Raw genomic sequence first — 23,121 nt, 5'->3', positions numbered from 1 at the left:
GTTCTGGAAGAAAGGACAAGGATGTGATAGCAGACTACAACATGACGTTGTTCTGGAAGAAAGGACAAGGATGTGATAGCAGACTACAACATGACGTTGTTCTGGAAGAAAGGACAAGGATGTGATAGCATATTACAACATGACGTTGTTCTGGAAGAAAGGACAAGGATGTGATAGCAGACTACAACATGACGTTGTTCTGGAAGAAAGGACAAGGATGTGATAGCAAATTACAACATGACGTTGTTCTGGAAGAAAGGACAAGGATGTGATAGCATATTACAACATGACGTTGTTCTGGAAGAAAGGAAAGGGATGTGATAGCAAACTACAACATGACGTTGTTCTGGAAGAAAGGACAAGGATGTGATAGCAGACTACAACATGACGTTGTTCTGGAAGAAAGGAAAGGGATGTGATAGCAAACTACAACATGACGTTGTTCTGGAAGAAAGGACAAGGATGTGATAGCGAATTACAACATGACGTTGTTCTGGAAGAAAGGAAAGGGATGTGATAGCAAACTACAACATGACGTTGTTCTGGAAGAAAGGAAAGGGATGTGATAGCAAACTACAACATGACGTTGTTCTGGAAGAAAGGACAAGGATGTGATAGCGAATTACAACATGACGTTGTTCTGGAAGAAAGGACAAGGATGTGATAGCATATTACAACATGACGTTGTTCTGGAAGAAAGGAAAGGGATGTGATAGCAAACTACAACATGACGTTGTTCTGGAAGAAAGGAAAGGGATGTGATAGCAAACTACAACATGACGTTGTTCTGGAAAAAAGGACAAGGATGTGATAGCGAATTACAACATGACGTTGTTCTGGAAGAAAGGACAAGGATGTGATAGCATATTACAACATGACGTTGTTCTGGAAGAAAGGAAAGGGATGTGATAGCAAACTACAACATGACGTTGTTCTGGAAGAAAGGAAAGGGATGTGATAGCAAACTACAACATGACGTTGTTCTGGAAGAAAGGACAAGGATGTGATAGCAGACTACAACATGACGTTGTTCTGGAAGAAAGGACAAGGATGTGATAGCAGACTACAACATGACGTTGTTCTGGAAGAAAGGACAAGGATGTGATAGCAGACTACAACATGACGTTGTTCTGGAAGAAAGGACAAGGATGTGATAGCAGACTACAACATGACGTTGTTCTGGAAGAAAGGACAAGGATGTGATAGCTAAATTGGAGCTAGTAAAAAATATAGGGTAGAAGTAACTATTCGTGTATCATGTTGTTCTTGGATTGGGTTGAGTCTTTGGCAGATGTACGAGCCACGCCCACTGGAGTCATTTTGTAGCCCTGTTATTAGACCTTAGGGGACCTTGTTGTGCAATGTTCTGCTCTGCTCTGCTCAGTGTGTGTGTGTGTGTGTGTGTGTGTGTGTGTGTGTGTGTGTGTGTGTGTGTGTGTGTGTGTGTGTGTGTGTGTGTGTGTGTGTGTGTGTGTGTGTGTGTGTGTGTGTGTGTGTGTCATTCCTCTGGAGAGAGATAACGCCCTCACTCCATCTCTCTCTCTCTCTCTGTGTGTGTGTGTATGGAGGGCTGAAGGGTGATAGGAGCCAACACAGTGACATCGTCTTTGTTGATGAGAAGGCCATGCTGGCCGGCTAACACTCAACCCACAAACTGACCATGTGTGTGTGTGTGTTCTTTGTCTGTTTGGGATAAGTGGGCAGAAGTGGGCAGAAGTGTGTGTGTGTGTGTGTGCGTGCGTGCGTGTCGGGGGGGGCAGCAAAGCATGATTGATGTGTTTGAGTGATGCTACAGACTGTATAAAAAGTATAATGTAGCACTCTATAGAGTGTCACAGTCCCGCCCCCGACGAGCGGCCCGGAAGAGAATTTCCCAATATTTTTTTCCCAGAGACGTTTCAGAAAGTATATATTTAAAGACCTGTAAGCCTCGGACAAAGCCAACTCGGATGGTGACATCTCATGTCAATAAACAAAATCACACCCGTGTGAAGTGAGTGGTGCAACTCCGTGTGGGCCGAACAAATTATTAGAAAGGTAGGGTACAACACTTTATTTGTTGTTTATTGTCATGAGTTGTCACCATCCGAGTTGGCTTTGGGAAAAATTTATGGGAAATTCTCTTCCAGGCTGCTCGCCGTTCTATACAGACAATGGCTTTGTGGTTAGAGTGTCCGCCCTGAAACTGGGAGGTCGGGGTTCGATCCCCGGCCGGGTCATACCAAAGACTGTAAAAATGGGACCTAATGCCTCCCTGCTTGGCACTCAGCATCAAAGGGTTTGGATTGGGGGGGTCAAATCAACTAATCAAATGATTCCCGAGCGCGGCGCACCGCTCCTTGGCTGCGGCTCACCGCTCCAAGAGATAGGTCAAATGAGGAGAACACATTTCACTGTGGTAACGTGTGTGACAAATCGCATGACTTTGACTTTTGCAGTAGCACCACATTGTTAGAGCCTGGACGGCTTGGAGAGAATAAAGAGGAGGAGGAGGAGAGAGAGCGGGCTGAATCTCGTCGAGAGAACTTATCCATTACTGAGGAGCCACAAGGTTTAAACAGTCACCGCTCTCGTGTTTTCATTATTTTAATTAAAGTATGATGAACACCACACTTGTCATCGTTGTCGGCAACATACAAAGACCCCCACCCAGGATGTATCCTTTTTTTTTTAAAGAGAGAGAAAAGGAAGAAACGGCGTCCTGACATCATTCTAAAAAAAACACATGACACGTGGTTTAATGTGGGCCTTCTCCACAATCCTCCTACTCCGTCCGTCCGATCGTCCTTCCCTTCATGCCGTCGCGAATCTCTCTCTCTCTCTCCGGCCGTTCTTTTCCAACAGTGCCAAAACCTCAGTCTGTCCGTCCGTCTCTCTCTAGTCTCAGACGGTGACCTCCGTCTTGCTGTTGGTGGGCAGTACCTTCATGTGCTTGGGGTGCACGTGCGGCGAGTGTCCGTAGCCCTGCACCACCACGGGCTGGTGGTGCAGGGAGAACAGCTCGGGCAGCGTCTCGATGCTCTTGTTGGAGAAGACCTGGCGCCGGCTGCTCTGCTGCTGCGTCAGCGTCTGATGGTGCTGCAGCGTCTGGTGCTGCTGCTGCGTCTGGTGCTGCTGCTGCGGCGGTGGAGGGTGAGAATCACAATCACTGTCATTGTTATTGTCACATCACAGTTTTAAGTATTTTTGTTTTTGTGCATAGTTCCCATGGAGGAAACAAGGGGGGGGGTAAGGACTGGAGATCAAGGCAGGAAACAAGGGGGGGTAAGGACTGGAGATCAAGGCAGGAAAGAAGAAAGTTTGAGCGCCTTTTCCAAAACAAAGTACAAGTAGAGGGTTTCAGATATTATTTGAAGCTTGTTTCACAAAAACACACACTTTGGGTCTCTCTTATCTAATTTACATCCTATATTATCTAATAAACACACCCTTTGGGTCTCTCTTATCTAATTTACATCCTATATTATCTAATAAACACACCCTTTGGGTCTCTCTTATCTAATTTACATCCTATATTATCTAATAAACACACCCTTTGGGTCTCTCTTATCTAATTTACAACCTATAGTATCTAATAAACACACCCTTTGGGTCTCTCTTATCTAATTTACACCCTATATTATCTAATAAACACACCCTTTGGGTCTCTCTTATGTAAGGGATTTTCAGGTATTTACAGCTATAGTTTCACGAACGGTGCAACACCGTATAGGCTCTTTCTTAGCTTATTTTCACACTGTACAGCCGTATACAACCAAGGGGGTCTCTTTTTTCCCACAATAAATGTGTACACATAGGGCTATATCCACCCCTTAACCCTTATCCCTACATTTATTTTGCCATTTTTTACTATTTAAAAAAACCTTTTAAAATAGTTCAAATAGCCGATCTACAAGCTCACAACGTGTAGATGTAGATCGGCTAGTTGAATTATTTTAAAATGATTTTCAAAATAGTAAAAAAATGGCTAAATCATTTTAGGGATAAGGGATAAGGGAGATGGAGCCCATAGTACCTGAGATAATGGCGGTGGGTATTATACCTGAGAGTGAGCGTGCACGGCGTGAGCATGCGCGTGCACGGCGTGAGAGTGAGCGTGAGCGTGCGGCGGCCCCTGGCCCTGCTGGGACACTGGGATGTGGGCCAGCTGGTGCTGGACGTGGTGGGTCTTGCTGGGGTCCCACACCTTCAGAACAATCATCACAACAACCATGTACTTTACATGCATAAAGAATCATTATGAGATGCCGTTTCCCCTCCTCCCTCCCTCGGCAGTGTTGATCTCGTCGACGAAAACTAAATGGAAACTATATGAAAACTAAGCTTTGATGACTAAAACTAGAAGACTAAATGTATTGACATGTTCGTCCACAAATAAAGGCTAGACTAAAATGTTAGGAAGGGACTAGTGGACAAGAGATCCAGTATAAGTCATTTTACAGTTGTTTGCATGCTGAATATAGCCGATCTACAAGCTCACAATGCGTCGCGCTGCGATGCGTTGTGAGCTTGTAGATCGGCTATTTTCAGCAACTGTAAAATGTATCATTTCGACGGCATCAAGGCCCGCCAAAATACACCTTAGTCGACTAAATCAACTGTAGATTTAGTCGACTAAAATCTTATGATATTTAGTCAACTAAAACTAGACTAACACTATAACATTCTGGCATTTCCGGGTGACTAAAAGGTGACTAAAACTAAGTGAAAACAAACAACGAAAAACAACACTGCCCCTCAGTCACTTGCAGTGCAAAAAAAGTACAAAAAAAAATACCCCCCAAAAATGTATGCTTATTAATCGTAATGTCATGATTGGCACCATTGGATACAATTTACAATTGCTATTCACGAGATGATCTCGTTCCGGCACAGAAAAAGCTCAAGGTTCTTTTCTTATCTCGATCCCATTCCGATTAATTTGAGAACGACCCCCCCCCTCCCCCCCCCGCCCCCCCCCCCCCCCCCTCCGATCAATACGGTCGGATCGGGACAACCCCTATAGTCATCGTCAGTACCTTGAAGGCGGAGCTGGAGGTGAGCGGGTGGTGGGTGTTGTTCTTGGAGATCTTGTTGGGCTTCATGGAGGGGACCTGCGAGGTGTTGATGGTGATGGCGAGGGGCGCGTGGATGTCGGGCGACGGGAGGAAGGCCTTGTCCTTGGGGTGGAAGACGATGGGCTGGAAGGTGGGCGGCGACGCGCGGTGCGTGTAGTCCACCATGGGGTAGCTCTTGGGGTAGTAGTCCCTCGCCGCCGTGTCTGAAAGGAGAGGGACGTTGCAGAGCGTGTTAGAGGGGCCGATGTTCCCTTAACCAATTTTGGGCGGGAACCCCTTTTGGGGTGTTTTAAACATTGTTATAATTTAGCTATTGAAAAATAGCAGATCTACAAGCTCATAGCGCGCCACCGAGTGGCGCGCTACGAGCTTGTAGGTCTGCTATTTTTGAGAAATCGTGAAAATGTGGCACAAATCTTTGAATATATATTCTTTCAGAGCCAACATTTTTAACTCAAATCTTTGCTTCTGCAGGGAGGAGGGTCCCTGGAACAACATATTTTCAGACGGGGGTCGGCAGCCAAATGCATATAATTCTGGGGGTCCTTTACATGAAAATGTTTGAGAACGACTGACATGGAAACATGGGGTTTTTCAAGAAAACTGTCAGGATTTAGAAGACATTTGAAAACTGTCAGGAGAGTTCCCTAGATTAGGAGATACGAAACTGTAACTAATTTCACATTTTCCGTAACTTGCCTTAACCGTCTACTGTTCATATCTTGAGACCTGAATGCACAATGTATCAGAATAGTAGGCCAAGGTGTTTGTGGTGATGAGCTTTTTCGCTTTTCATAATATTTACATATTTCTGGCTTTATAAACAGGTAATTAGTCTCTCTCTCTCTCCCCGTGTTTGTGAGTGTGAGAGACACATTCTCCGATATTAGTCATAGGCCTGTAGCTTCGTTTGGTATGGGTAACTTGTAACACACACACACACACACACACACACACACACACACACACACACACACACACACACACACACACACACACACACACACACACACACACACACACACACACACACACACACACACACACACACACACACACACACACATTTTCATTTCATCCCCCCCCCCCCATACAGCCTCTAACCACATCTGTCAGGTACAGTAAAAGCAATGGAAGTCGATGGCACACAGGTGCCCATAGGGGTTCACAGTGTGTTGCGTGTGTGTGTGTGTGTGTGTGTGTGTGTGTGTGTGTGTGTGTGTGTGTGTGTGTGTGTGTGTGTGTGTGTGTGTGTGTGTGTGTGTGTGTGTGTGTGTGCGCGCGCGCGTGTGGGGGTTGTCAGCATGTGATCATCGGAACGGAGATAAATAGATATTGTAATTCTGAAACAGATTGGGGGGTGGGGAGGGGCTTGGGTTGTTGAAACGGGACCCTCGAGGGCAATACAAACTGTATGAGTGCGGGCCGGGTTCGCCGTGTCACGTCAGATTAGCGACCAGGTCCTCTGAGTAGGAGGAGCCCCGGCTCCGCTGTGAGGTCATCGCTGCCGGCCCCTCCCCCCCCCCCCCCTCGCACAACCCCCCCCCCCCCACACCACTATACACCCTGAAGACACTGACAACCTTGTTTATTCATACCCCTCGGTAGAGCGAGAGAGAGAGAGAGAGAGAGAGAGAGAGAGAGAGAGAGAGAGAGAGAGAGAGAGAGAGAGAGAGAGAGAGAGAAAATGACAACATTCCTCTGGTTGCTATTGCGTATCATTCTAGTACTCAAATGTTTTACTTAAGTAAAAGTACTGATGTAACTGCAATGTAGAAATATTCCGTTACGAGTAAAAGTTCGAAAAGTACAAATAAGTATTGGTATCAAAATGTACTTAAAGTACCAAAAGTAGAAAGTAGTCATTGTGCAGAATGTCTCATTTTACAAGTTTTCAAATGTATACAAATCTTTGATGTGATGATGTGTCATTGTGATGTGATTGATGTGTCAGTGTGATGTGATTGATGTGTCATTGTGATGTGATTGATGTGATGATGTGTCATTGTGATGTGATTGATGTGATGATGTGTCATTGTGATGTGATTGATGTGTCATTGTGATGTGATTGATGTGTCATTGTGATGTGATTTATGTGTCATTGTGATGTGATTGATGTGTCATTGTGATGTGATTGATGTGGCATTGTGATGTGATTGATGTGTCATTGTGATGTGATTGATGTGTCATTGTGATGTGATTGATGTGTCATTGTGATGTGATTGATGTGATGATGTGTTATTGTGATGTGATTGATGTGTCATTGTGATGTGATTGATGTGTCATTGTGATGTGATTGATGTGTCACTGTGATGTGATTGATGTGTCACTGTGATGTGATTGATGTGGCATTGTGATGTGATTGATGTGTCACTGTGATGTGATTGATGTGGCATTGTGATGTGATTGATGTGATGCTGTGTCATTGTGATGTGATTGATGTGTCATTGTGATGTGATTGATGTGATGATGTGTCATTGTGATGTGATTGATGTGTCATTGTGATGTGATTGATGTGATGATGTGTCACTGTGATGTGATTGATGTGGCATTGTGATGTGATTGATGTGGCATTGTGATGTGATTGATGTGTCACTGTGATGTGATTGATGTGGCATTGTGATGTGATTGATGTGTCACTGTGATGTGATTGATGTGTCATTGTGATGTGATTGATGTGTCACTGTGATGTGATTGATGTGTCATTATTGTGTCCCGATCTTTTTTTGCTCCGATATTGATATATTATAGAACACGTTTATGTCATATATCACAATAGCACAATATCCCAAATCACAGACAATTTCCAGTCTATATGGATATAATATTGATACTATAGGGATGTCCCGATCATGTTTTTTGGCTCCCGATCCGATTCCGATCATTTGGAAATGACGTGATCGGCCCCGATTTCCGATCACCCCATCTGATCGGGACAACCCGAATTGTGAGCTTGTAGATCGGCTATATAGGGCTGACGTTACTGTATGTTTTGTAATAATAATAATCAAAATCTACAAAGTAACTATAGTACTGTAGCTAAAGTTTTCAAATAATACTAATTGTAGTGACTGCCCATATTTCGCCGCAGGTTGAAAACCCACCTCTTCAGGAAACACTACCCTTCCTCTCTGCCTGACCTACTTGTTGTTAACTAGTTGTACGAACGCTTGTTTTCTATTGTTGTATTGTTTATTGGATCTTGTTTAGTCGATACACTTAATTGTTTTAGCTCATGCTCATTTGATTTAGCTATTTTGTCTCATCTGGTTAAGGAAATAGGTAGCTGATATATTGCACTTTTACCTTAGCGCTAGGTATACTCTTGGTTGCTTGTTTTTGCAGAAAATGCACTAAAGACTTCTGGTGATTAGTAGTTTTTGTTCCCTACCTATGTTGAATACACTTATTGTAAGTCGCTTTGGATAAAAGCGTCTGCTAAATGACTGTAATGTAATGTAATGTAATGTAGTGAAGTAAAAGTATACAATAATTGCCTCTGAGATGTGGTGGAGTAGAAGTAAAAGTAGCCTACTGGAAATTGGAAATACTCAAGTAAAGTACAAAAACCTAAGTAAATGTTACTTTACATCACTGGAGAAATGACAAAATTCCAGGCTGTGGTTGCTAGATTGCACATATCTTTGGCTCAGTTTTCGTCTCTCTCTCTCTCTCTCTCTCTCTCTCTCTCTCTCTGGTTTGGCATCTCTGACTCAATAGCTGCTTCTCTTTCCACTTTGCTCTCCATTCCTTTATTTCTTTTCCTCTCCCCCCCGTTCCTCCTGACAGTTCTATCTTTATCGATTGAGTCAACAGCAATAACAAAAGGCTATAGTATAGCCAGCTTGTGTCCGTGAAAGTGTGTGTGTGTGTGTGTGTGTGTGCGTGCGTGTGTGTGCGTGTGTGTATGTGCGTGTGTGTGTGTGGATGTGATTTAGGGTGATTCCTGCATCTGTTCATCTCTGTTGGGTTTATCTTTGCAATAATGACTGGCTTGCTGTTCATTATCACACTTCATTACATTGATTGATTGATTGAAGAATTTATTAACAGTTTGCAGAATTACAGTACATTTCAAGCACAAACTCAATACAAAGGCTGTTAACTGTGAGTGGACGACCCAATTAAGCATTACACTTGTTTCCAACAGGGTCCACCATGTTCAAATCATCAAAACATTTAGAGACGTACAAATAGACACTTCTATAGACAGAACAGGAATTCATCAAAAAAGAATTCATCAAAAAGGAGGTAAAAAGGGAAAATAAATATATACAGTGAGGGGAAAAAAGGGGGGGGCGGGGGGGGGGGGATTCAGATTTTACGGGGGCCAGTTTCGAATTGCAGCCATCCGTAGGTGCCCTTTGAGAGCGGTTTTGAAGGAGTCAAGGGATTCGCATGTCTTAATGACAGTTGGTAGGGCGTTCCACATTTTGGTGGCATAGGAGCGAAAAGAATTTAGTCCCTTGTTTGTGCCGAATCTGGGTTGTACATGGTTCGTTGCACTCCCTCTGGTGTTGTGGGTGTGGACTTCGTTAACATTAAGGAAGTATCTAGACAGGTACATGGGTATCTTGGTGGTGTATCGAATCTTGTGGACCAGACCCATTGCAAGATGCTGTACTCTGTCGTCGACCCTAAGCCATTCCAGCCTGTCGAAGTGGGCAGGGGTGAGGTGGGTTCGGGGGGCTAGATCAAGTAGGAGCCTGACCAGTTTGTTTTGGGAAGTCTGGAGCCTGGTTTTAAGGGCCTTTGAGGTGCTGTGGTACCAGGAGGTGCATGCATAGTCAAAGAAACCCTGTACAAGGGCTCCTGTTAAGGTCTTCAAGGTGTTTTTGTTGACCAGTGAGGAGATCCTGTAGAGGAATCTTGTTCTATGGTTGACTTTTTTGATTACGTTGGTGGCCATTTTATCACCGGAAAGATTAGCCTCCAGGATGGAACCTAGGTAGATAATTTCATCTTTACGTGTGATAACATTGTCACCCACTCTAACCAAGAAGCCATTTGCCTTGCTGAGATTACTAATAGAGCCAAAGAGAATGGATTCAGTTTTTCCCAGGTGTAAAGATAGTTTGTTATCAGCGAGCCAGGTGCAGATTCTACCGAGTTCAGAGCTGAGGGCATTTTCAACCTGCAGTTTGTCCCTGTCCGAGACCAGCAGTGCTGAGTCATCTGCGAACAGGAACAAGTTGCAGTCACAGGCTGAAGTCATGTCGTTTACATATATTAGGAACAGTAGAGGCCCTAGTATGCTTCCTTGTGGAACGCCACAGCTCACTGGGAGGGGGGGGGACAGTGTTCCGTTCACTTCCACCATCTGTTCTCTCCCCTCCAGGTAGGATTGCATCCAGCTCACTGATGTGCTATCGAAACCAATTGCTTTTAGCTTGTTAACCAGTATGGAGTGGTTCACGGTGTCAAAAGCCTTTTGGAGGTCCAGCATGACCATGCCGCAGTATTTGCCAGCGTCCACCTCTTGTTTGATGTGGTCGCTCAAATAGAGGAGGCATGTGTCAGTGGAGTGGGATGTTCTGAAGCCAGATTGGAACTCGTACAATAATTTATTAGTGGCAAGATACTTTTCAACCTGTTCATAGACTATTTTTTCCATCACTTTCGAGATGGAACTAAGAATAGAAATAGGGCGGTAGTTGCCGGGGTCTAATTTACTCCCTTTCTTGTGCAAGGGGGTTACTTTGGCCAGTTTGAAATCTTGGGGGACCTGTCCCTGTTTGATGGAGAGGTTTACTATGTGGGTGATGATTGGAGCTATAGAGATGGCTGAGTCTCTGAGAAATTTGGAGGGAATGTTGTCATGGCCTGTGGCCTTGTGGGGTTGGAGGGCACTCAGTTTCTTAATTACCTCATCAGTTGTTACCATAACTAGTTTAAAATCGTCTTTACAAACACCTAGGTTTTTGTAGAAGGTTGTAATGTGCTCTACACCAAAGAGCCCAGAGTGGGAGGGCAGTTTGTTAACCAGAGTTGTTGATATGTTTGTAAAGAAGATATTCAAGTAGTTGGCCACATCAAGGTTGTCAGTGATGAGAGTGTTGTCAGATTTGATGTTTATGTTCGAAAATCTGGTTTTTAGTTTCTGACCATAGCTTAGTTTGAGTCAATACTTTGACACAAACTATAAGAACGAACTGCGTTTCGTGAATGAAACCGCCGGGACGATTATATATTATTTCAAACACAGTTCTAGGCTTTCTAAAATCCCCCTATGGGGATATAATAAACAAGTACACACACCCATGGACTTAGCGCCCTCTAGCGATACTGACGCCAGACTTTAGTGCTCTATTGATGGTTATATTAAGGCCCAGAGCTGCTATTCAGCCATCTCTCTATGGAGGACTTGAAGTTAACAACAGAGCTAATCAACTTAAGCTTGGGAGGTAACCCATTCCAAACAACTGCTGCAGAGTATAAAAACGAGTCCTTTCCCATACAGATTTTGAATATGCAAGGAGCAAGATCTGTGGAGCTCACTCTGGTGGAATAACTGTGCCAACGCTAACCTCGGAATAGTAATACTCCACTAGATTATTTATTTGGGTACTTTTCAGTGTTTACAATCCATGTAAACATGCATCCAGTCTACCTACCGAACAACAACACAATCAACCTGATCCCAGTCTAGTCTACCTACCGATCAACAACACAATCAACCTGATCCCAGTCTAGTCTACCTACCGAACAACAACAACACAATCACAGAATGAAAGTACAGTAAACAACACGCAAATCCCGTTTTCCACCAAGGCTCCTGAAAATAGTAATGAGCTACTTTGGGGGAAAATAACTGGTAACATTATTAGTCAAAACGTGAAAGTAATACATGACTTGCTACTGGTAAAAAGCGATACCTTTTTCATTACTTACGTATACAGTATGTGTGTACGTACCTTGAGTGTGAAAATGTACAGTATGTATGCGTGTGGCTACAGTATGTGTGGCTGTACAGTATGGTACAGTAAGAGTTATTATTGCATAGTATATCCTGGTGAACTTGGGAAATAGGGGGTCATTCATTGGCTGGCTCAACACACGCTCCAATTCACTAGGCCTACATGTCCAGCTCCCTGCAGGGCATCCAGAGCACGGGATCAAGCTAGCCTCGCGTAGCCAGCCTTCATCTGCCTCTGCAATGCATATTGCCCCAGGCACATGTCTGGCCCATAGAGTAATACAAGGATAGAGACTGAACCGGAGCGATAGCCCCCCCCCCGGTGGCGCGCCCAAATGGGTTAGTGTTGCTCTTTGTGGTAGTAGTTGCAGTAGTTTCAGGATTTGAATTTGTCTATAAATACAATTAGGCAGTGATGGAATTTCTTTTTACTTTTTAAACTATCAATACTGCAATATAGAACTACTCCGTTACAAGAAAAAGTCCGGAATTCAAAATGTGCTTGAGTAATGTATGAAAATCTTTAGAAAATAGCAGATCTACAAGCTCACAATGCGTCGCACCACAACGCATTGTGAGTGAATGTATATAGGGCTGAAGTGGTAAATGTATGTTTTGTCAAATCTACAAAGTAACTAGTAACTAAAGTTTTCAAATAAATGTAGTGGAGTAAATGTACAATATGCGCCTCTGAGATGTAGTTGTAGTAGATGTAGTTCTTTTCATTTTGCTTTGTTTTTATCATCTGTATTTAAGTACAGCAACGTTGACAATCGTTTTTTCTTTTTGTTTTTGTTATGAGCATCGCGCCTGTCACAGACATGATGATGTCACAGACATGATGATGTCACAGACATGATGATGTCACAGACATGATGATGTCACAGACATGATGTCACAGACATGATGTCACAGACATGCGCAGAGCATGTTCAGTCAGGAAACCTCAGTGCAGTCGCTGCCAGGCCGTTAATTGGGCCGCCTCAGCATCACGCTCTCATCCACATGATTCACTCAGCCAATCACACACTCACTCCATCTTCATACCGGCTACATAAACTGGAAGGTTTGCACGCTTCCTCCTGCTTGCTTGCTTGCTGCTGCTATATCTGCTGCGCTGCTGTATACAAACCTTGCAGCTACCACCTGTCGTTTTGGATCTACTGTTTAGGTAGGGGGGATTCGGAGTCCCTATGGCCGGGACTGATGCACTTGATCTGAGTACCTAAAAAGCAGATCCAATCCATCGCCAAACCATAATAAACATAAACAAACATGGGGCGACTGTGGCTCAAGAGGTAGAGCAGGTCGTCCAATGATCCATGGGTCGGCTCCTCCTGGCTACATGTCGAAGTGTCCTTGGGCAAGACACTGAACCCCAGCTTCCGCCGCAATCGGTGTATGAATGTGTGTGTGAATGGGTGAATGTAATGCACAATCTATGTAAAGCGCCTTGGATAAAGGCGCTATATAAATGCACCATTTTTAAACATATTGCTAATTTATATTGAATAAATATCTATTCCATCCATTCTTGAGTTGTCCTAACTGAATTTTGTTTCTCTCATCTCTATGTGATGATTATTTTAAAATGAACAAGATGGGCATAATAAGCTTTGGCTTCAGCCCATACCTTTTCAGAAAATGTAATTTGTAACTTAAAAGTACTGGGAATTGGAAATGCTCAAGTAAAGCACTGCAATTAGGTCCCTTTAACATTAGGCCCGTCTCTAAAATCTGTGTGCCATTTATTTAAATCAATTGTGGTATTCAGAAGTATGAAGAAAGGCAAAGGCACTTTTGTAATGCTCCAAGTATTTATTCACAATCACAGCAGGCAGGACATACAACGTTTCGACCGGTATTGGTCTTTTTCAAGTCTTTTTGCCTTTCTTCATGATATCTGTTAGTTTAACAGTTTGGCTCAGCACCAAGATCGGAGGATGTGCGCTGTTCTATTTTATTCTGGGATTCAGAAGTATAGACATTAGAGCAGCGCCTATTTTGTGTCTGTGACAGTGGTGAGTTTATACTCATGTCTGCAAGATTGATAGATTGATGATAAAGATTGATAAAGCAAGCATTTTAATCGTTCCATTTTATATTTCTATATTATGCATATTTCTTTATATCTTGAGCCACAGTACATTGTGTGTGCAGAGAGCATCCAAGCAAGTCAAATTCATAATATATGCAAATGTACCTTGGCCAAAAATAAAACCCAAACTCCAATCCCATTAAGTGCTTGTCTTATGATGGGACTTTTACATTTTGTATGCACTTTGCAGGCGGGCAAAATGCTTTAACCCATTTTGGGCGGGAACCCCTTTTGGTGTTAGCATTATGTTATGCTTTAGCTATTGAAAAATAGCAGATCTACAAGCTCATAGCGCGCCACCGAGTGGCGCGCTACGAGCTTGTAGGTCTGCTATTTTTGAAAAATCGAAGAACGACTGACATAGAAACATAGCTTTTTCAGAAAACTGTCAGGATGTAGAAGACATTTATAGAATCTGATCTCAGGTCAAAATGCTTTAACCCATTTCGACCTGAGGACGCATCTGTGTCTACAAGCTCGTTTTGAAAAACCTGTGGAAACGTGTGCAAAGCTTTGAACATAATATTCTTTCACAGCGAACCATTTTTAACTCATATCTTTGCTTCTAGGGGGGGTCCCTGGAACAACATATTTTCAGATGGGGGGGGGGGGGGGGCGGCGGCCAAATACAGATAATCTTTCGGGGTCCTTGACATGAAATACCGGTAGTTTGAGAACCACCGACATAGAAACATAGGTTTTTCAGAAAACTGTCAGGATTTAGAAGACAGCCGGTCTCAGGTCTCAATGCTTTAACCCATTTTGGGCGGGAAACCCTTTTGGTGTTAGCATTATGTTATGCTTTAGCTATTGAAAAATAGCAGATCTACAAGCTCATAGCGCGCCACCGAGTGGCGCACTACGAGCTTGTAGGTCTGCTATTTTTGAAAAATCGAAGAACCACTGACATAGAAACATAGGTTTTTTAGAAACCTGTCAGGATTTAGAAGACAATCTAGCCGGTCTCAGGTCTCAATGCTTTAAAGCCTTACAGCTCTGATTATGAATATTCTAACAAGGAACGGACGGCAGTCAAATTATACTTATTAAAAGAAGGGAAGAAGAACACATGGCACCTGCGTAAATAATTTGGAGAATGTCAGAAGAGGTGTATTGCAGCACAAATAGAGAATGACAGAGAGAGGACAATATGTAAATGCTCCATTTCAAAGGCCAAATCACAGTGATTTTGGAGGCAGGCTCCCCTCCGCAGAGTTGCCGGCACTGAACAGCTATTATCCTGACAATGACATGGGGATGAATAGAGGAACTGTTGGGCTTTCATGCTGCTAAGTGTGCCACGTTTTGGTAAAGCAGGGTATGTGCTGAGGGACTCGCGTGCTTATGTGTGAGCGCCTGCATGCAAGCACTTGTGCACGCGCACACGCACGCACGTACGCACGCACGCACGCACACACACACACACACACACACACACGCACGCACGCACGCACGCACGCACGCACGCACGCATGCACGCACGCACGCACGCACGCACACACGCACACACGCACACACACACACACACACACACACACACACACACACACACACACACACATTTGGATGGCAAGTGTGTACGTGTGTGTGTGTGTGTGTGTGTGTGTGTGTGTGTGTGTGTGTGTGTGTGTGTGTGTGTGTGTGTGTGTGTGTGTGTGTGTGTGTGTTTGCATGCATGCGTGTGAAAATACTGCATGTGCAGACATTTTGTGCATGTTTGATCTGCTTCCTTGCGCGTGCACACTCAGCTGTGTGTGTGTGTGTGTGTGTGTGTGTGTGTGTGTGTGTGTGTGTTTCCTTGCGCGTGCACACTCAGCTGTGTGTGTGTGTGTGTGTGTGTGTGTGTGTGTGTGTGTGTTTCCTTGCGCGTGCACACTCAGCTGTGTACGTGTGCCACAGTGACACGCGTGCACACTCAGCTGTGTACGTGTGTGTGTGTGTGTGTGTGTGTGTGTGTGTGTGTGTGTGTGTGTGTGTGTTTGCGTGCACACTCAGCTGTGTACGTGTGCCACACTCAGCTGTGTACGTGTGCCACAGTGACACTGCATGCCCAAGAGCACAATTGCATACCCTTTTCCTATGCTGAATGAGAAATAATCTGCATTGCTGATTTAATTTCGCTGTCATCGTGGTTTTGCGAGGGAGGAAAATAAAGCCACCATCTACCTCCTTCACACTAACATCCTCCTGGGTCCATTTGGTTACATTTTGTAAAAATGGATAACTTAACATGGATCATTTTACTGTGTGTGTGCCTACCGCCTAGTCATTTATAATAAGATAAGACATTCATTGAACTCAAGACGTGACAGATATGAATATATTAGGTTCTTTCGGTACAGACTCGGAGCCTGCAGAGAGCTATATCAAACCGCAGACGTGTTTTTTCTTAGCCTGATTTATATTTTTGTCGACGCCAAAAATAGCCCTTCCAATCTGCTATCTGCACAGCTCCATTCAAGTACCAGCTCTGTGGAGAGAGTATAGATGAAGATTTATACCTGCCTGATGCAACTAGTGTTGCAATCCCTGATCCTGTGAAAGCACACCAAACCTGCAACTTTATTTTCAAAGTATTGTTCCAGCCAGTTTCATTTTCTTTTGCCATGTAAAGACTTTTTCCAGTTCAACAGTGATGTGCACCATTTCAATACGAGACAGGCAAATCATTTACATCTCCCAAAGTTCCGTACTGGTCTGTGTCAGTTCTCCATCAGATACAGGGGGGCCCAGCTATGGAACACCTATACAGCAATCTCATCGAATTCTACTTCATTGAATAATTTCAAACATAAGTTTAGGACCCACTTAATTGACCAGATTACTTAATTATATTTCTTTGTATCATCTCTTCTTTTCTCTAATCATGTAGATAACCAAGAATTCTAATCATGTTCTTGTTGTTTTTTTTGTTTTGTTTTGTTCTTGTTTTATATACTGCAATTATGTCTTCTGGATATTCTATATCTCTTGTACAATGTTTCATTTTTGATTTACATAGGTAGAGGCCTCGTTTAAGCCCCTTGGGCTTTTTTGCCTCAGCCTAGCACTTTACCCCTCTTATATTTATATGTTCACTGTGTTGTTGTTTTTTTTATATATTGTGCTGAATAAATAAATACAAATACAAATACAAATACAATACACACAGCTAAAATGTAAAAATCTAAAGAAAAAGTTAAACGCTATGTAGCCCTTTGAGGGTATAGAGCCCTATACGGCGTTCTAACTGTATACTTGTTTTCCACATATTATTGTGTGTCAATAACAGATAACACATGCATGTGCATCTGTCACTTGCTTGAAGCACCATCAGAACAAATTCACCCTCCGACAAATTCCCTGGTTCATGTTGATTAACCTGATTAAGACCTGAGACCAGATTCTACAACATGTCTTCTAAATCCTGACAGTTTTGTCAATCTTTTTGTGCTTTCCCTTGATGTCAAGGACCCCCAGAAGTATATCTGTATTTGGCCACGGTCCCCGATCTGAAAATAATTGTTGTTCCAGGGACACCCCAGAAGCAATATTAAAAGAGTTAAAAAAAGGTTTGTGGTGAGAAAGAATATAAGATTCAAAGATTTACATATATTTTCACGATTTTTTCCACAAATACTTGGTATGAGCTTGTAGATCTGCTATTTTTCAATAGCTAAAGAATAAAATAATGATTAATGTGGTTAAACGCTACAGTGACACAGATGGCGTTAATAATATACACCCCCCCCCCCCCTCTGTATGAGACATCCACTCTGCCCATTTTGATGCCGCTGAAAAGTCCCAAATGCAAACTCTCTGCACTCGGTTTGTTGTGGTTTCAATCCGCGCCGCAGCCAGCCAGCCAGCAGACTGGAATGGGAATGACCTACAAACAAACTTTATAAAACTGGACACTTTTCATTTCTCAGGCGGGCGGCTTTAGAGTCCCTGCTGCTGACATTCTTATAAAGACAAATGTCCTTCAGACGGTTGTTTGTCTCTGCAGTGATGTGTTTTGTGTGCACTTTTCTGTGTTTTTATTTTTATTTGACCTTTATTTTACCAGGTGTGTCTCATTGATATCAGAAATCACTTTTACAAGAGAGAAATCTGGCCATGGTAGCACTAGCAGCCATATGTAAATACCCTTCATACCCTGAAGAAGGCAGTTGTACTGCCGAAACGTTGGTTTTTACTCTGCATCCTAATAAATAATCGGCTCTTTGGCTATCAGTGTGTGCAGCCACTCTTTTGTCTTTTTAAGACTTAACTCTTTAGATGTTTCTGCCGTGAGCTGCAGGCACCACTACTAAGACTGGTGTGCGTTTAGCATCCTCCTGCACAGTAATAGCAGCCATATATAAAAACAAACACAAATCACACAAATGCATACATGCATATAAAAATAAAATCCACCATAAAAACGAAAGAAAACCAACCAAAATGGCCTGTTGAGGGAAAAAAACAATGACATGCCTCAACACCACATCCTTTATGATGCCTTTAACTGCATGTCTTCTGTAGCTTATATTGTGTGTTTTTTTATGTTGTTTTCATTGTTTTAACCTGATTTATTTTACCCCCCTTTCCCTTTCCCTCCCTCAAGAGGTTGCCAGGCCGCACATTATTTATTCACCGCCATAACAGACATGACATGAGCTGTCGACGCACTCAACCATGGTGGTGTGTCAACTGGCAGCAGCCTTTTATACGCTGATGCGCTAACGAGTCTGGACGGTACCAAGACTGCACCAGCCACAGCCCACAGGGGTGTCCTAACACTGTTCTCCCAAAACAGTGGGTGGGGACGGGACCCATTTGTGGGCGGCGGACACATTTTTTTTGGGGTCCTCAATTTTTTTGGTTTTCCTACATTTTGGTTATAATTCATTATAATTTCAAAACATTTTCAAATGAATTACCGTAATACCAAAAACAAACAAGAAAAGTAATTTCTTGAATAAATTAAATATAAATCTGCGAAGTGGCGCGCTTTGAGCTTGTAGATCTGCTATTTTCACTAATTTGGGTCCCAGAGTCTAATTCGTCTTTTGGGTCACAGGCTAAAAAGTTTGGAACCACTGAACCAATGAACAAAAAAAAACATTGCATGGATGCACCTGGGACGTATCCTCAGTGATGTATCCTAAGGTCATCGGGGTTTCAGGTCTCGCAACAACAAGACAACAACAAGCCCACAACAAGCCCACAACAAGCCCACAACAAGGGCCACACAGTTCGCCGCTCCTGAACTACTCTGCCGGGTCCGGTGCGTGGAAGGACTGGGCTCTGTGGGTTGGGTCCAGTCCTGTCAGGTGCGTTGCACCAGACTCCCAGCACCTGGAAGGACTGGGCTCTGTGGGTTGAGTCCAGTCCTGTCAGGTGCGTTGCACCAGACTCCCAGCAGGACTGGGCTCTGTGGGTTGAGTCCAGTCCTGTCAGGTGCGTTGCACCAGACTCCCAGCAGGACTGGGCTCTGTGGGTTGAGTCCAGTCCTGTCAGGTGCGTTGCACCAGACTCCCAGCACCACACACTTCACCAGAAGGACTGGGCTCTGTGGGTTGAGTCCAGTCCTGTCAGGTGCATTGCACCAGACTGGGCTCTGTGGGTTGAGTCCAGTCCTGTCAGGTGCGTTGCACCAGACTGGACTGGGCTCTGTGGGTTGAGTCCAGTCCTGTCAGGTGCGTTGCACCAGACTCCCAGCACCACAAGGACTGGGCTCTGTGGGTTGAGTCCAGTCCTGTCAGGTGCGTTGCACCAGACTCCCAGCACCACAAGGACTGGGCTCTGTGGGTTGAGTCCAGTCCTGTCAGGTGCGTTGCACCAGACTCCCAGCACCACACAGGACTGGGCTCTGTGGGTTGAGTCCAGTCCTGTCAGGTGCGTTGCACCAGACTCCCAGCACCTGGAAGGACTGGGCTCTGTGGGTTGAGTCCAGTCCTGTCAGGTGCGTTGCACCAGACTCCCAGCACCACAAGGACTGGGCTCTGTGGGCTGAGACCAGTCCTGTCAGGTGCGTTGCACCAGACTCCCAGCACCACAAGGACTGGGCTCTGTGGGCTGAGACCAGTCCTGTCAGGTGCGTTGCACCAGACTCCCAGCACCATGCACACACTTCACCAGAAGGACTGGGCTCTGTGGGTTGAGTCCAGTCCTGTCAGGTGCGTTGCACCAGACTCCCAGCACCTGGAAGGACTGGGCTCTGTGGGTTGAGTCCAGTCCTGTCAGGTGCGTTGCACCAGACTCCCAGCACCACAAGGACTGGGCTCTGTGGGCTGAGACCAGTCCTGTCAGGTGCGTTGCACCAGACTCCCAGCACCACACACTTCACCAGAAGGACTGGGCTCTGTGGGTTGAGTCCAGTCCTGTCAGGTGCGTTGCACCAGACTCCCAGCACCACACACTTCACCAGAAGTGTGATTCATCAGAATCATCGCATAACCCTTTTTCGACAACTGAGTGACAGTTGTCGAAAAAGGGTTGTGTTTCATAATAGGCGGACATTTGGCCAAGATAGGATAGGCAAGCGTCAAAACGGGTGAACCTAGCAGATGTACAAGCTCACAATGATTGCATTACAGAACATAAACATATTGAGCTTGTACGGTAGATCGGCTATTTGATGTACAACAATATAGTGTGTTTAAAACCCCTATAGGTACTCCATTCCAAACCCTCAGTGCTTATAAGCACTGAGAGTTTCACTGTGTTGTGGCAGGCTCACGACAGAACACAGTGAGACCCTCAGTGTCATCGTATATCCATTTGTAACTGAGAGTGTCACCTTCCTTCCCACTCCAGTCAGTCAGAACTGTCACGTTGTTCTCTCTCTTCTGTCACAAAAATGAAAAACCTGTCTCAAGTTGTTCTCTATCTTCCTTCACATTACCTCTTCTCTCTCATGAACTCCCAATTCCCGTATTTCTTTTCTCAATCCTATACCCTCATGGTGGAACAAAAGCATCTGTCTTATTATCCACCTTTTTCCCCGCCAAGGTGCTGGGGCTCCTTGTGTGTGTGCTTTGCTTCCTACAGCGCGGCAGCTTATTATAAGCAACCTTTGACTTGTTTTTTTCTGTAAAGTCACTTGCAAATACATGACTGGTAGTTGCAGGTTGATGTTTTTTTGGGCTTGTTTCTAAAGTGTACAGTATAGTTGCTTATTTGGACTTGCTTCCTAATGTTGTTTAAACCAGTGGTTCCCACATTTTCTTCACGTCAAGGAACCCCCGATTAATATGTAATTGTCCACAGACATCCATCTGAAAATATTTTGTGCCTTTTTTATTAAAACGTTTAAAAAATATTCAAAATATTTCGATTTATTCTCAATGTGTTTTTAAATAACATATGTACAACCTCACAATGTGTCGCTGTGAGCTTGTAGATAGTTGGTGCATGTATAGTTAGATGGTGAAAGATCTATAAAAATGTAACGAGGAAAATAAATCACTGTGCACAATTATCTCTTCGCTAAGTCCCTCCCCAACCCGTCCCTCCCCAATAGACACGTTAGCAGCGAGCTACAGTAGGAGACAGGGCAAGCTGTCCTTCTCCCCCATAGAGATGCATGCTAAATGACGGGATTTCTCCATATAAATAATCGATCATTTCAGTAGCAAGAGCATCCCAGAGTCTAATTTGTCTTTTGGGTCACAGGCTAAAAAGTTTGGAACCACTGAACCAATGAACAAAAAAAACATTGCCTGGATGCACCTGGGACGTATCCTCAGTGATGTATCCTAAGGTCATCATCACCTGGGACGTATCCTCAGTGATGTATCCTAAGGTCATCATCACCTGGGACGTATCCTCAGTGATGTATCCTAAGGTCATCATCACCTGGGACGTGTCCTCAGTGATGTATCCTAAGGTCATCATCACCTGGGACGTATCCTCAGTGATGTATCCTAAGGTCATCATCACCTGGGACGTATCCTCAGTGATGTATCCTAAGGTCATCATCACCTGGGACGTATCCTCAGTGATGTATCCTAAGGTCATCATCACCTGGGACGTATCCTCAGTGATGTATCCTAAGGTCATCATCACCTGGGACGTGTCCTCAGTGATGTATCCTAAGGTCAAATGTAACGAGGAAAAAAAATCACTGTGCACAATTATCCCTTCGCTAAGTCCCTCCCCAACCCGTCCTTGTCCAATAGACACGTTAGCAGCGAGCTACAGTAGGAGACAGGGCAAGCTGTCCTTCTCCCCCATAGAGATGCATGCTAAATGACGGGATTTCTCCATATAAATAATCGATCATTTCAGTAGCAAGAGCATCAACATGTCTTCTAAATCTAGTCAACCGGGCCTGCAATAGGCTATGCACTGGGAAAACTTTCATGACATTATTTAAATAAACTAGAAATACGAGGAAATGACAGAGGGAGAAATCAACTTTTAACGACCACCGGACAGGAGTTTTCAGGTTGCACGGTAAGACTACATTAGTAGTCATTAGTATTATTGCCATCACCTGGGTGGGTCAGTCGTGTAACTTTCTTGAGGTTAAGCCATTATGTTCAAAAACACAGCCATGCAAAATAACATTGACAGCTATGAGGTGGCGAAAGCTTGACCTGCATAGCAACAGTTGCTAAACTATTTTTTGGCATTGGACAATCGCTTTTTGGGGTGAAATTTAGCGAAGGGCTAATTCCCGGGAACATACATTGACACACTATTATACTCTGGAGATTTCTATTAATCTTCTGGAAATTATAGTCATGCATGGTCCAGTTTTTGACAAATTCACTCTCAAGTCTCGACACTAGAAGCACTTTGCTATACAGTATAAGCATTGGGTATAAGCCAAGGGTGGTTGCAGTTCAATTAAGACATATTCTCATTACCACTCTTCATTTATTTTTATTTAATTTTTGCTTCTTTTACTTTTCCAGTTTTGTGAGCTCGTGCCCACACATTTATAACATAATTGGCAGATCCCTTCTTACAGTGATTGAAAACCTGCTCTGTCTTGCATGGTTCGATGATTACAATTAAGTGACGGAAGCAAGTTTTTGAGGGGCGCTGCTAGTGAACTCCTATATGCCCAGCTCTCC

The 23,121-nt window shown here is 43.9% G+C and overlaps 1 protein-coding gene across 1 annotated transcript in view; it reads right to left on the bottom strand.

Annotated features, from left to right (window-relative positions):
* Positions 1–2,883: 2,883 nt before the first annotated feature.
* LOC306936300 (uncharacterized protein) overlaps positions 2,884–23,121 on the bottom strand; it is a gene marked incomplete at both ends in the record, with an annotated part of 20,812 nt that continues 574 nt past the window's right edge. Inside the window, 3 exons of the mRNA XM_079519789.1 lie at positions 2,884–3,117; positions 4,043–4,186; positions 5,019–5,260. Coding sequence (XP_079375915.1) covers positions 2,884–3,117; positions 4,043–4,186; positions 5,019–5,260 — 620 coding nt within the window. The remainder of the gene's footprint in view (positions 3,118–4,042; positions 4,187–5,018; positions 5,261–23,121) is intronic.

This window comes from Electrona antarctica (assembly GCF_951216825.1).
Source record: "Electrona antarctica genome assembly, chromosome: 14".
Lineage (NCBI taxonomy): Eukaryota > Metazoa > Chordata > Actinopteri > Myctophiformes > Myctophidae > Electrona > Electrona antarctica.
Note: the sequence above shows the minus strand (reverse complement) of the source record. Positions and strands in the feature narration are given on the sequence as shown.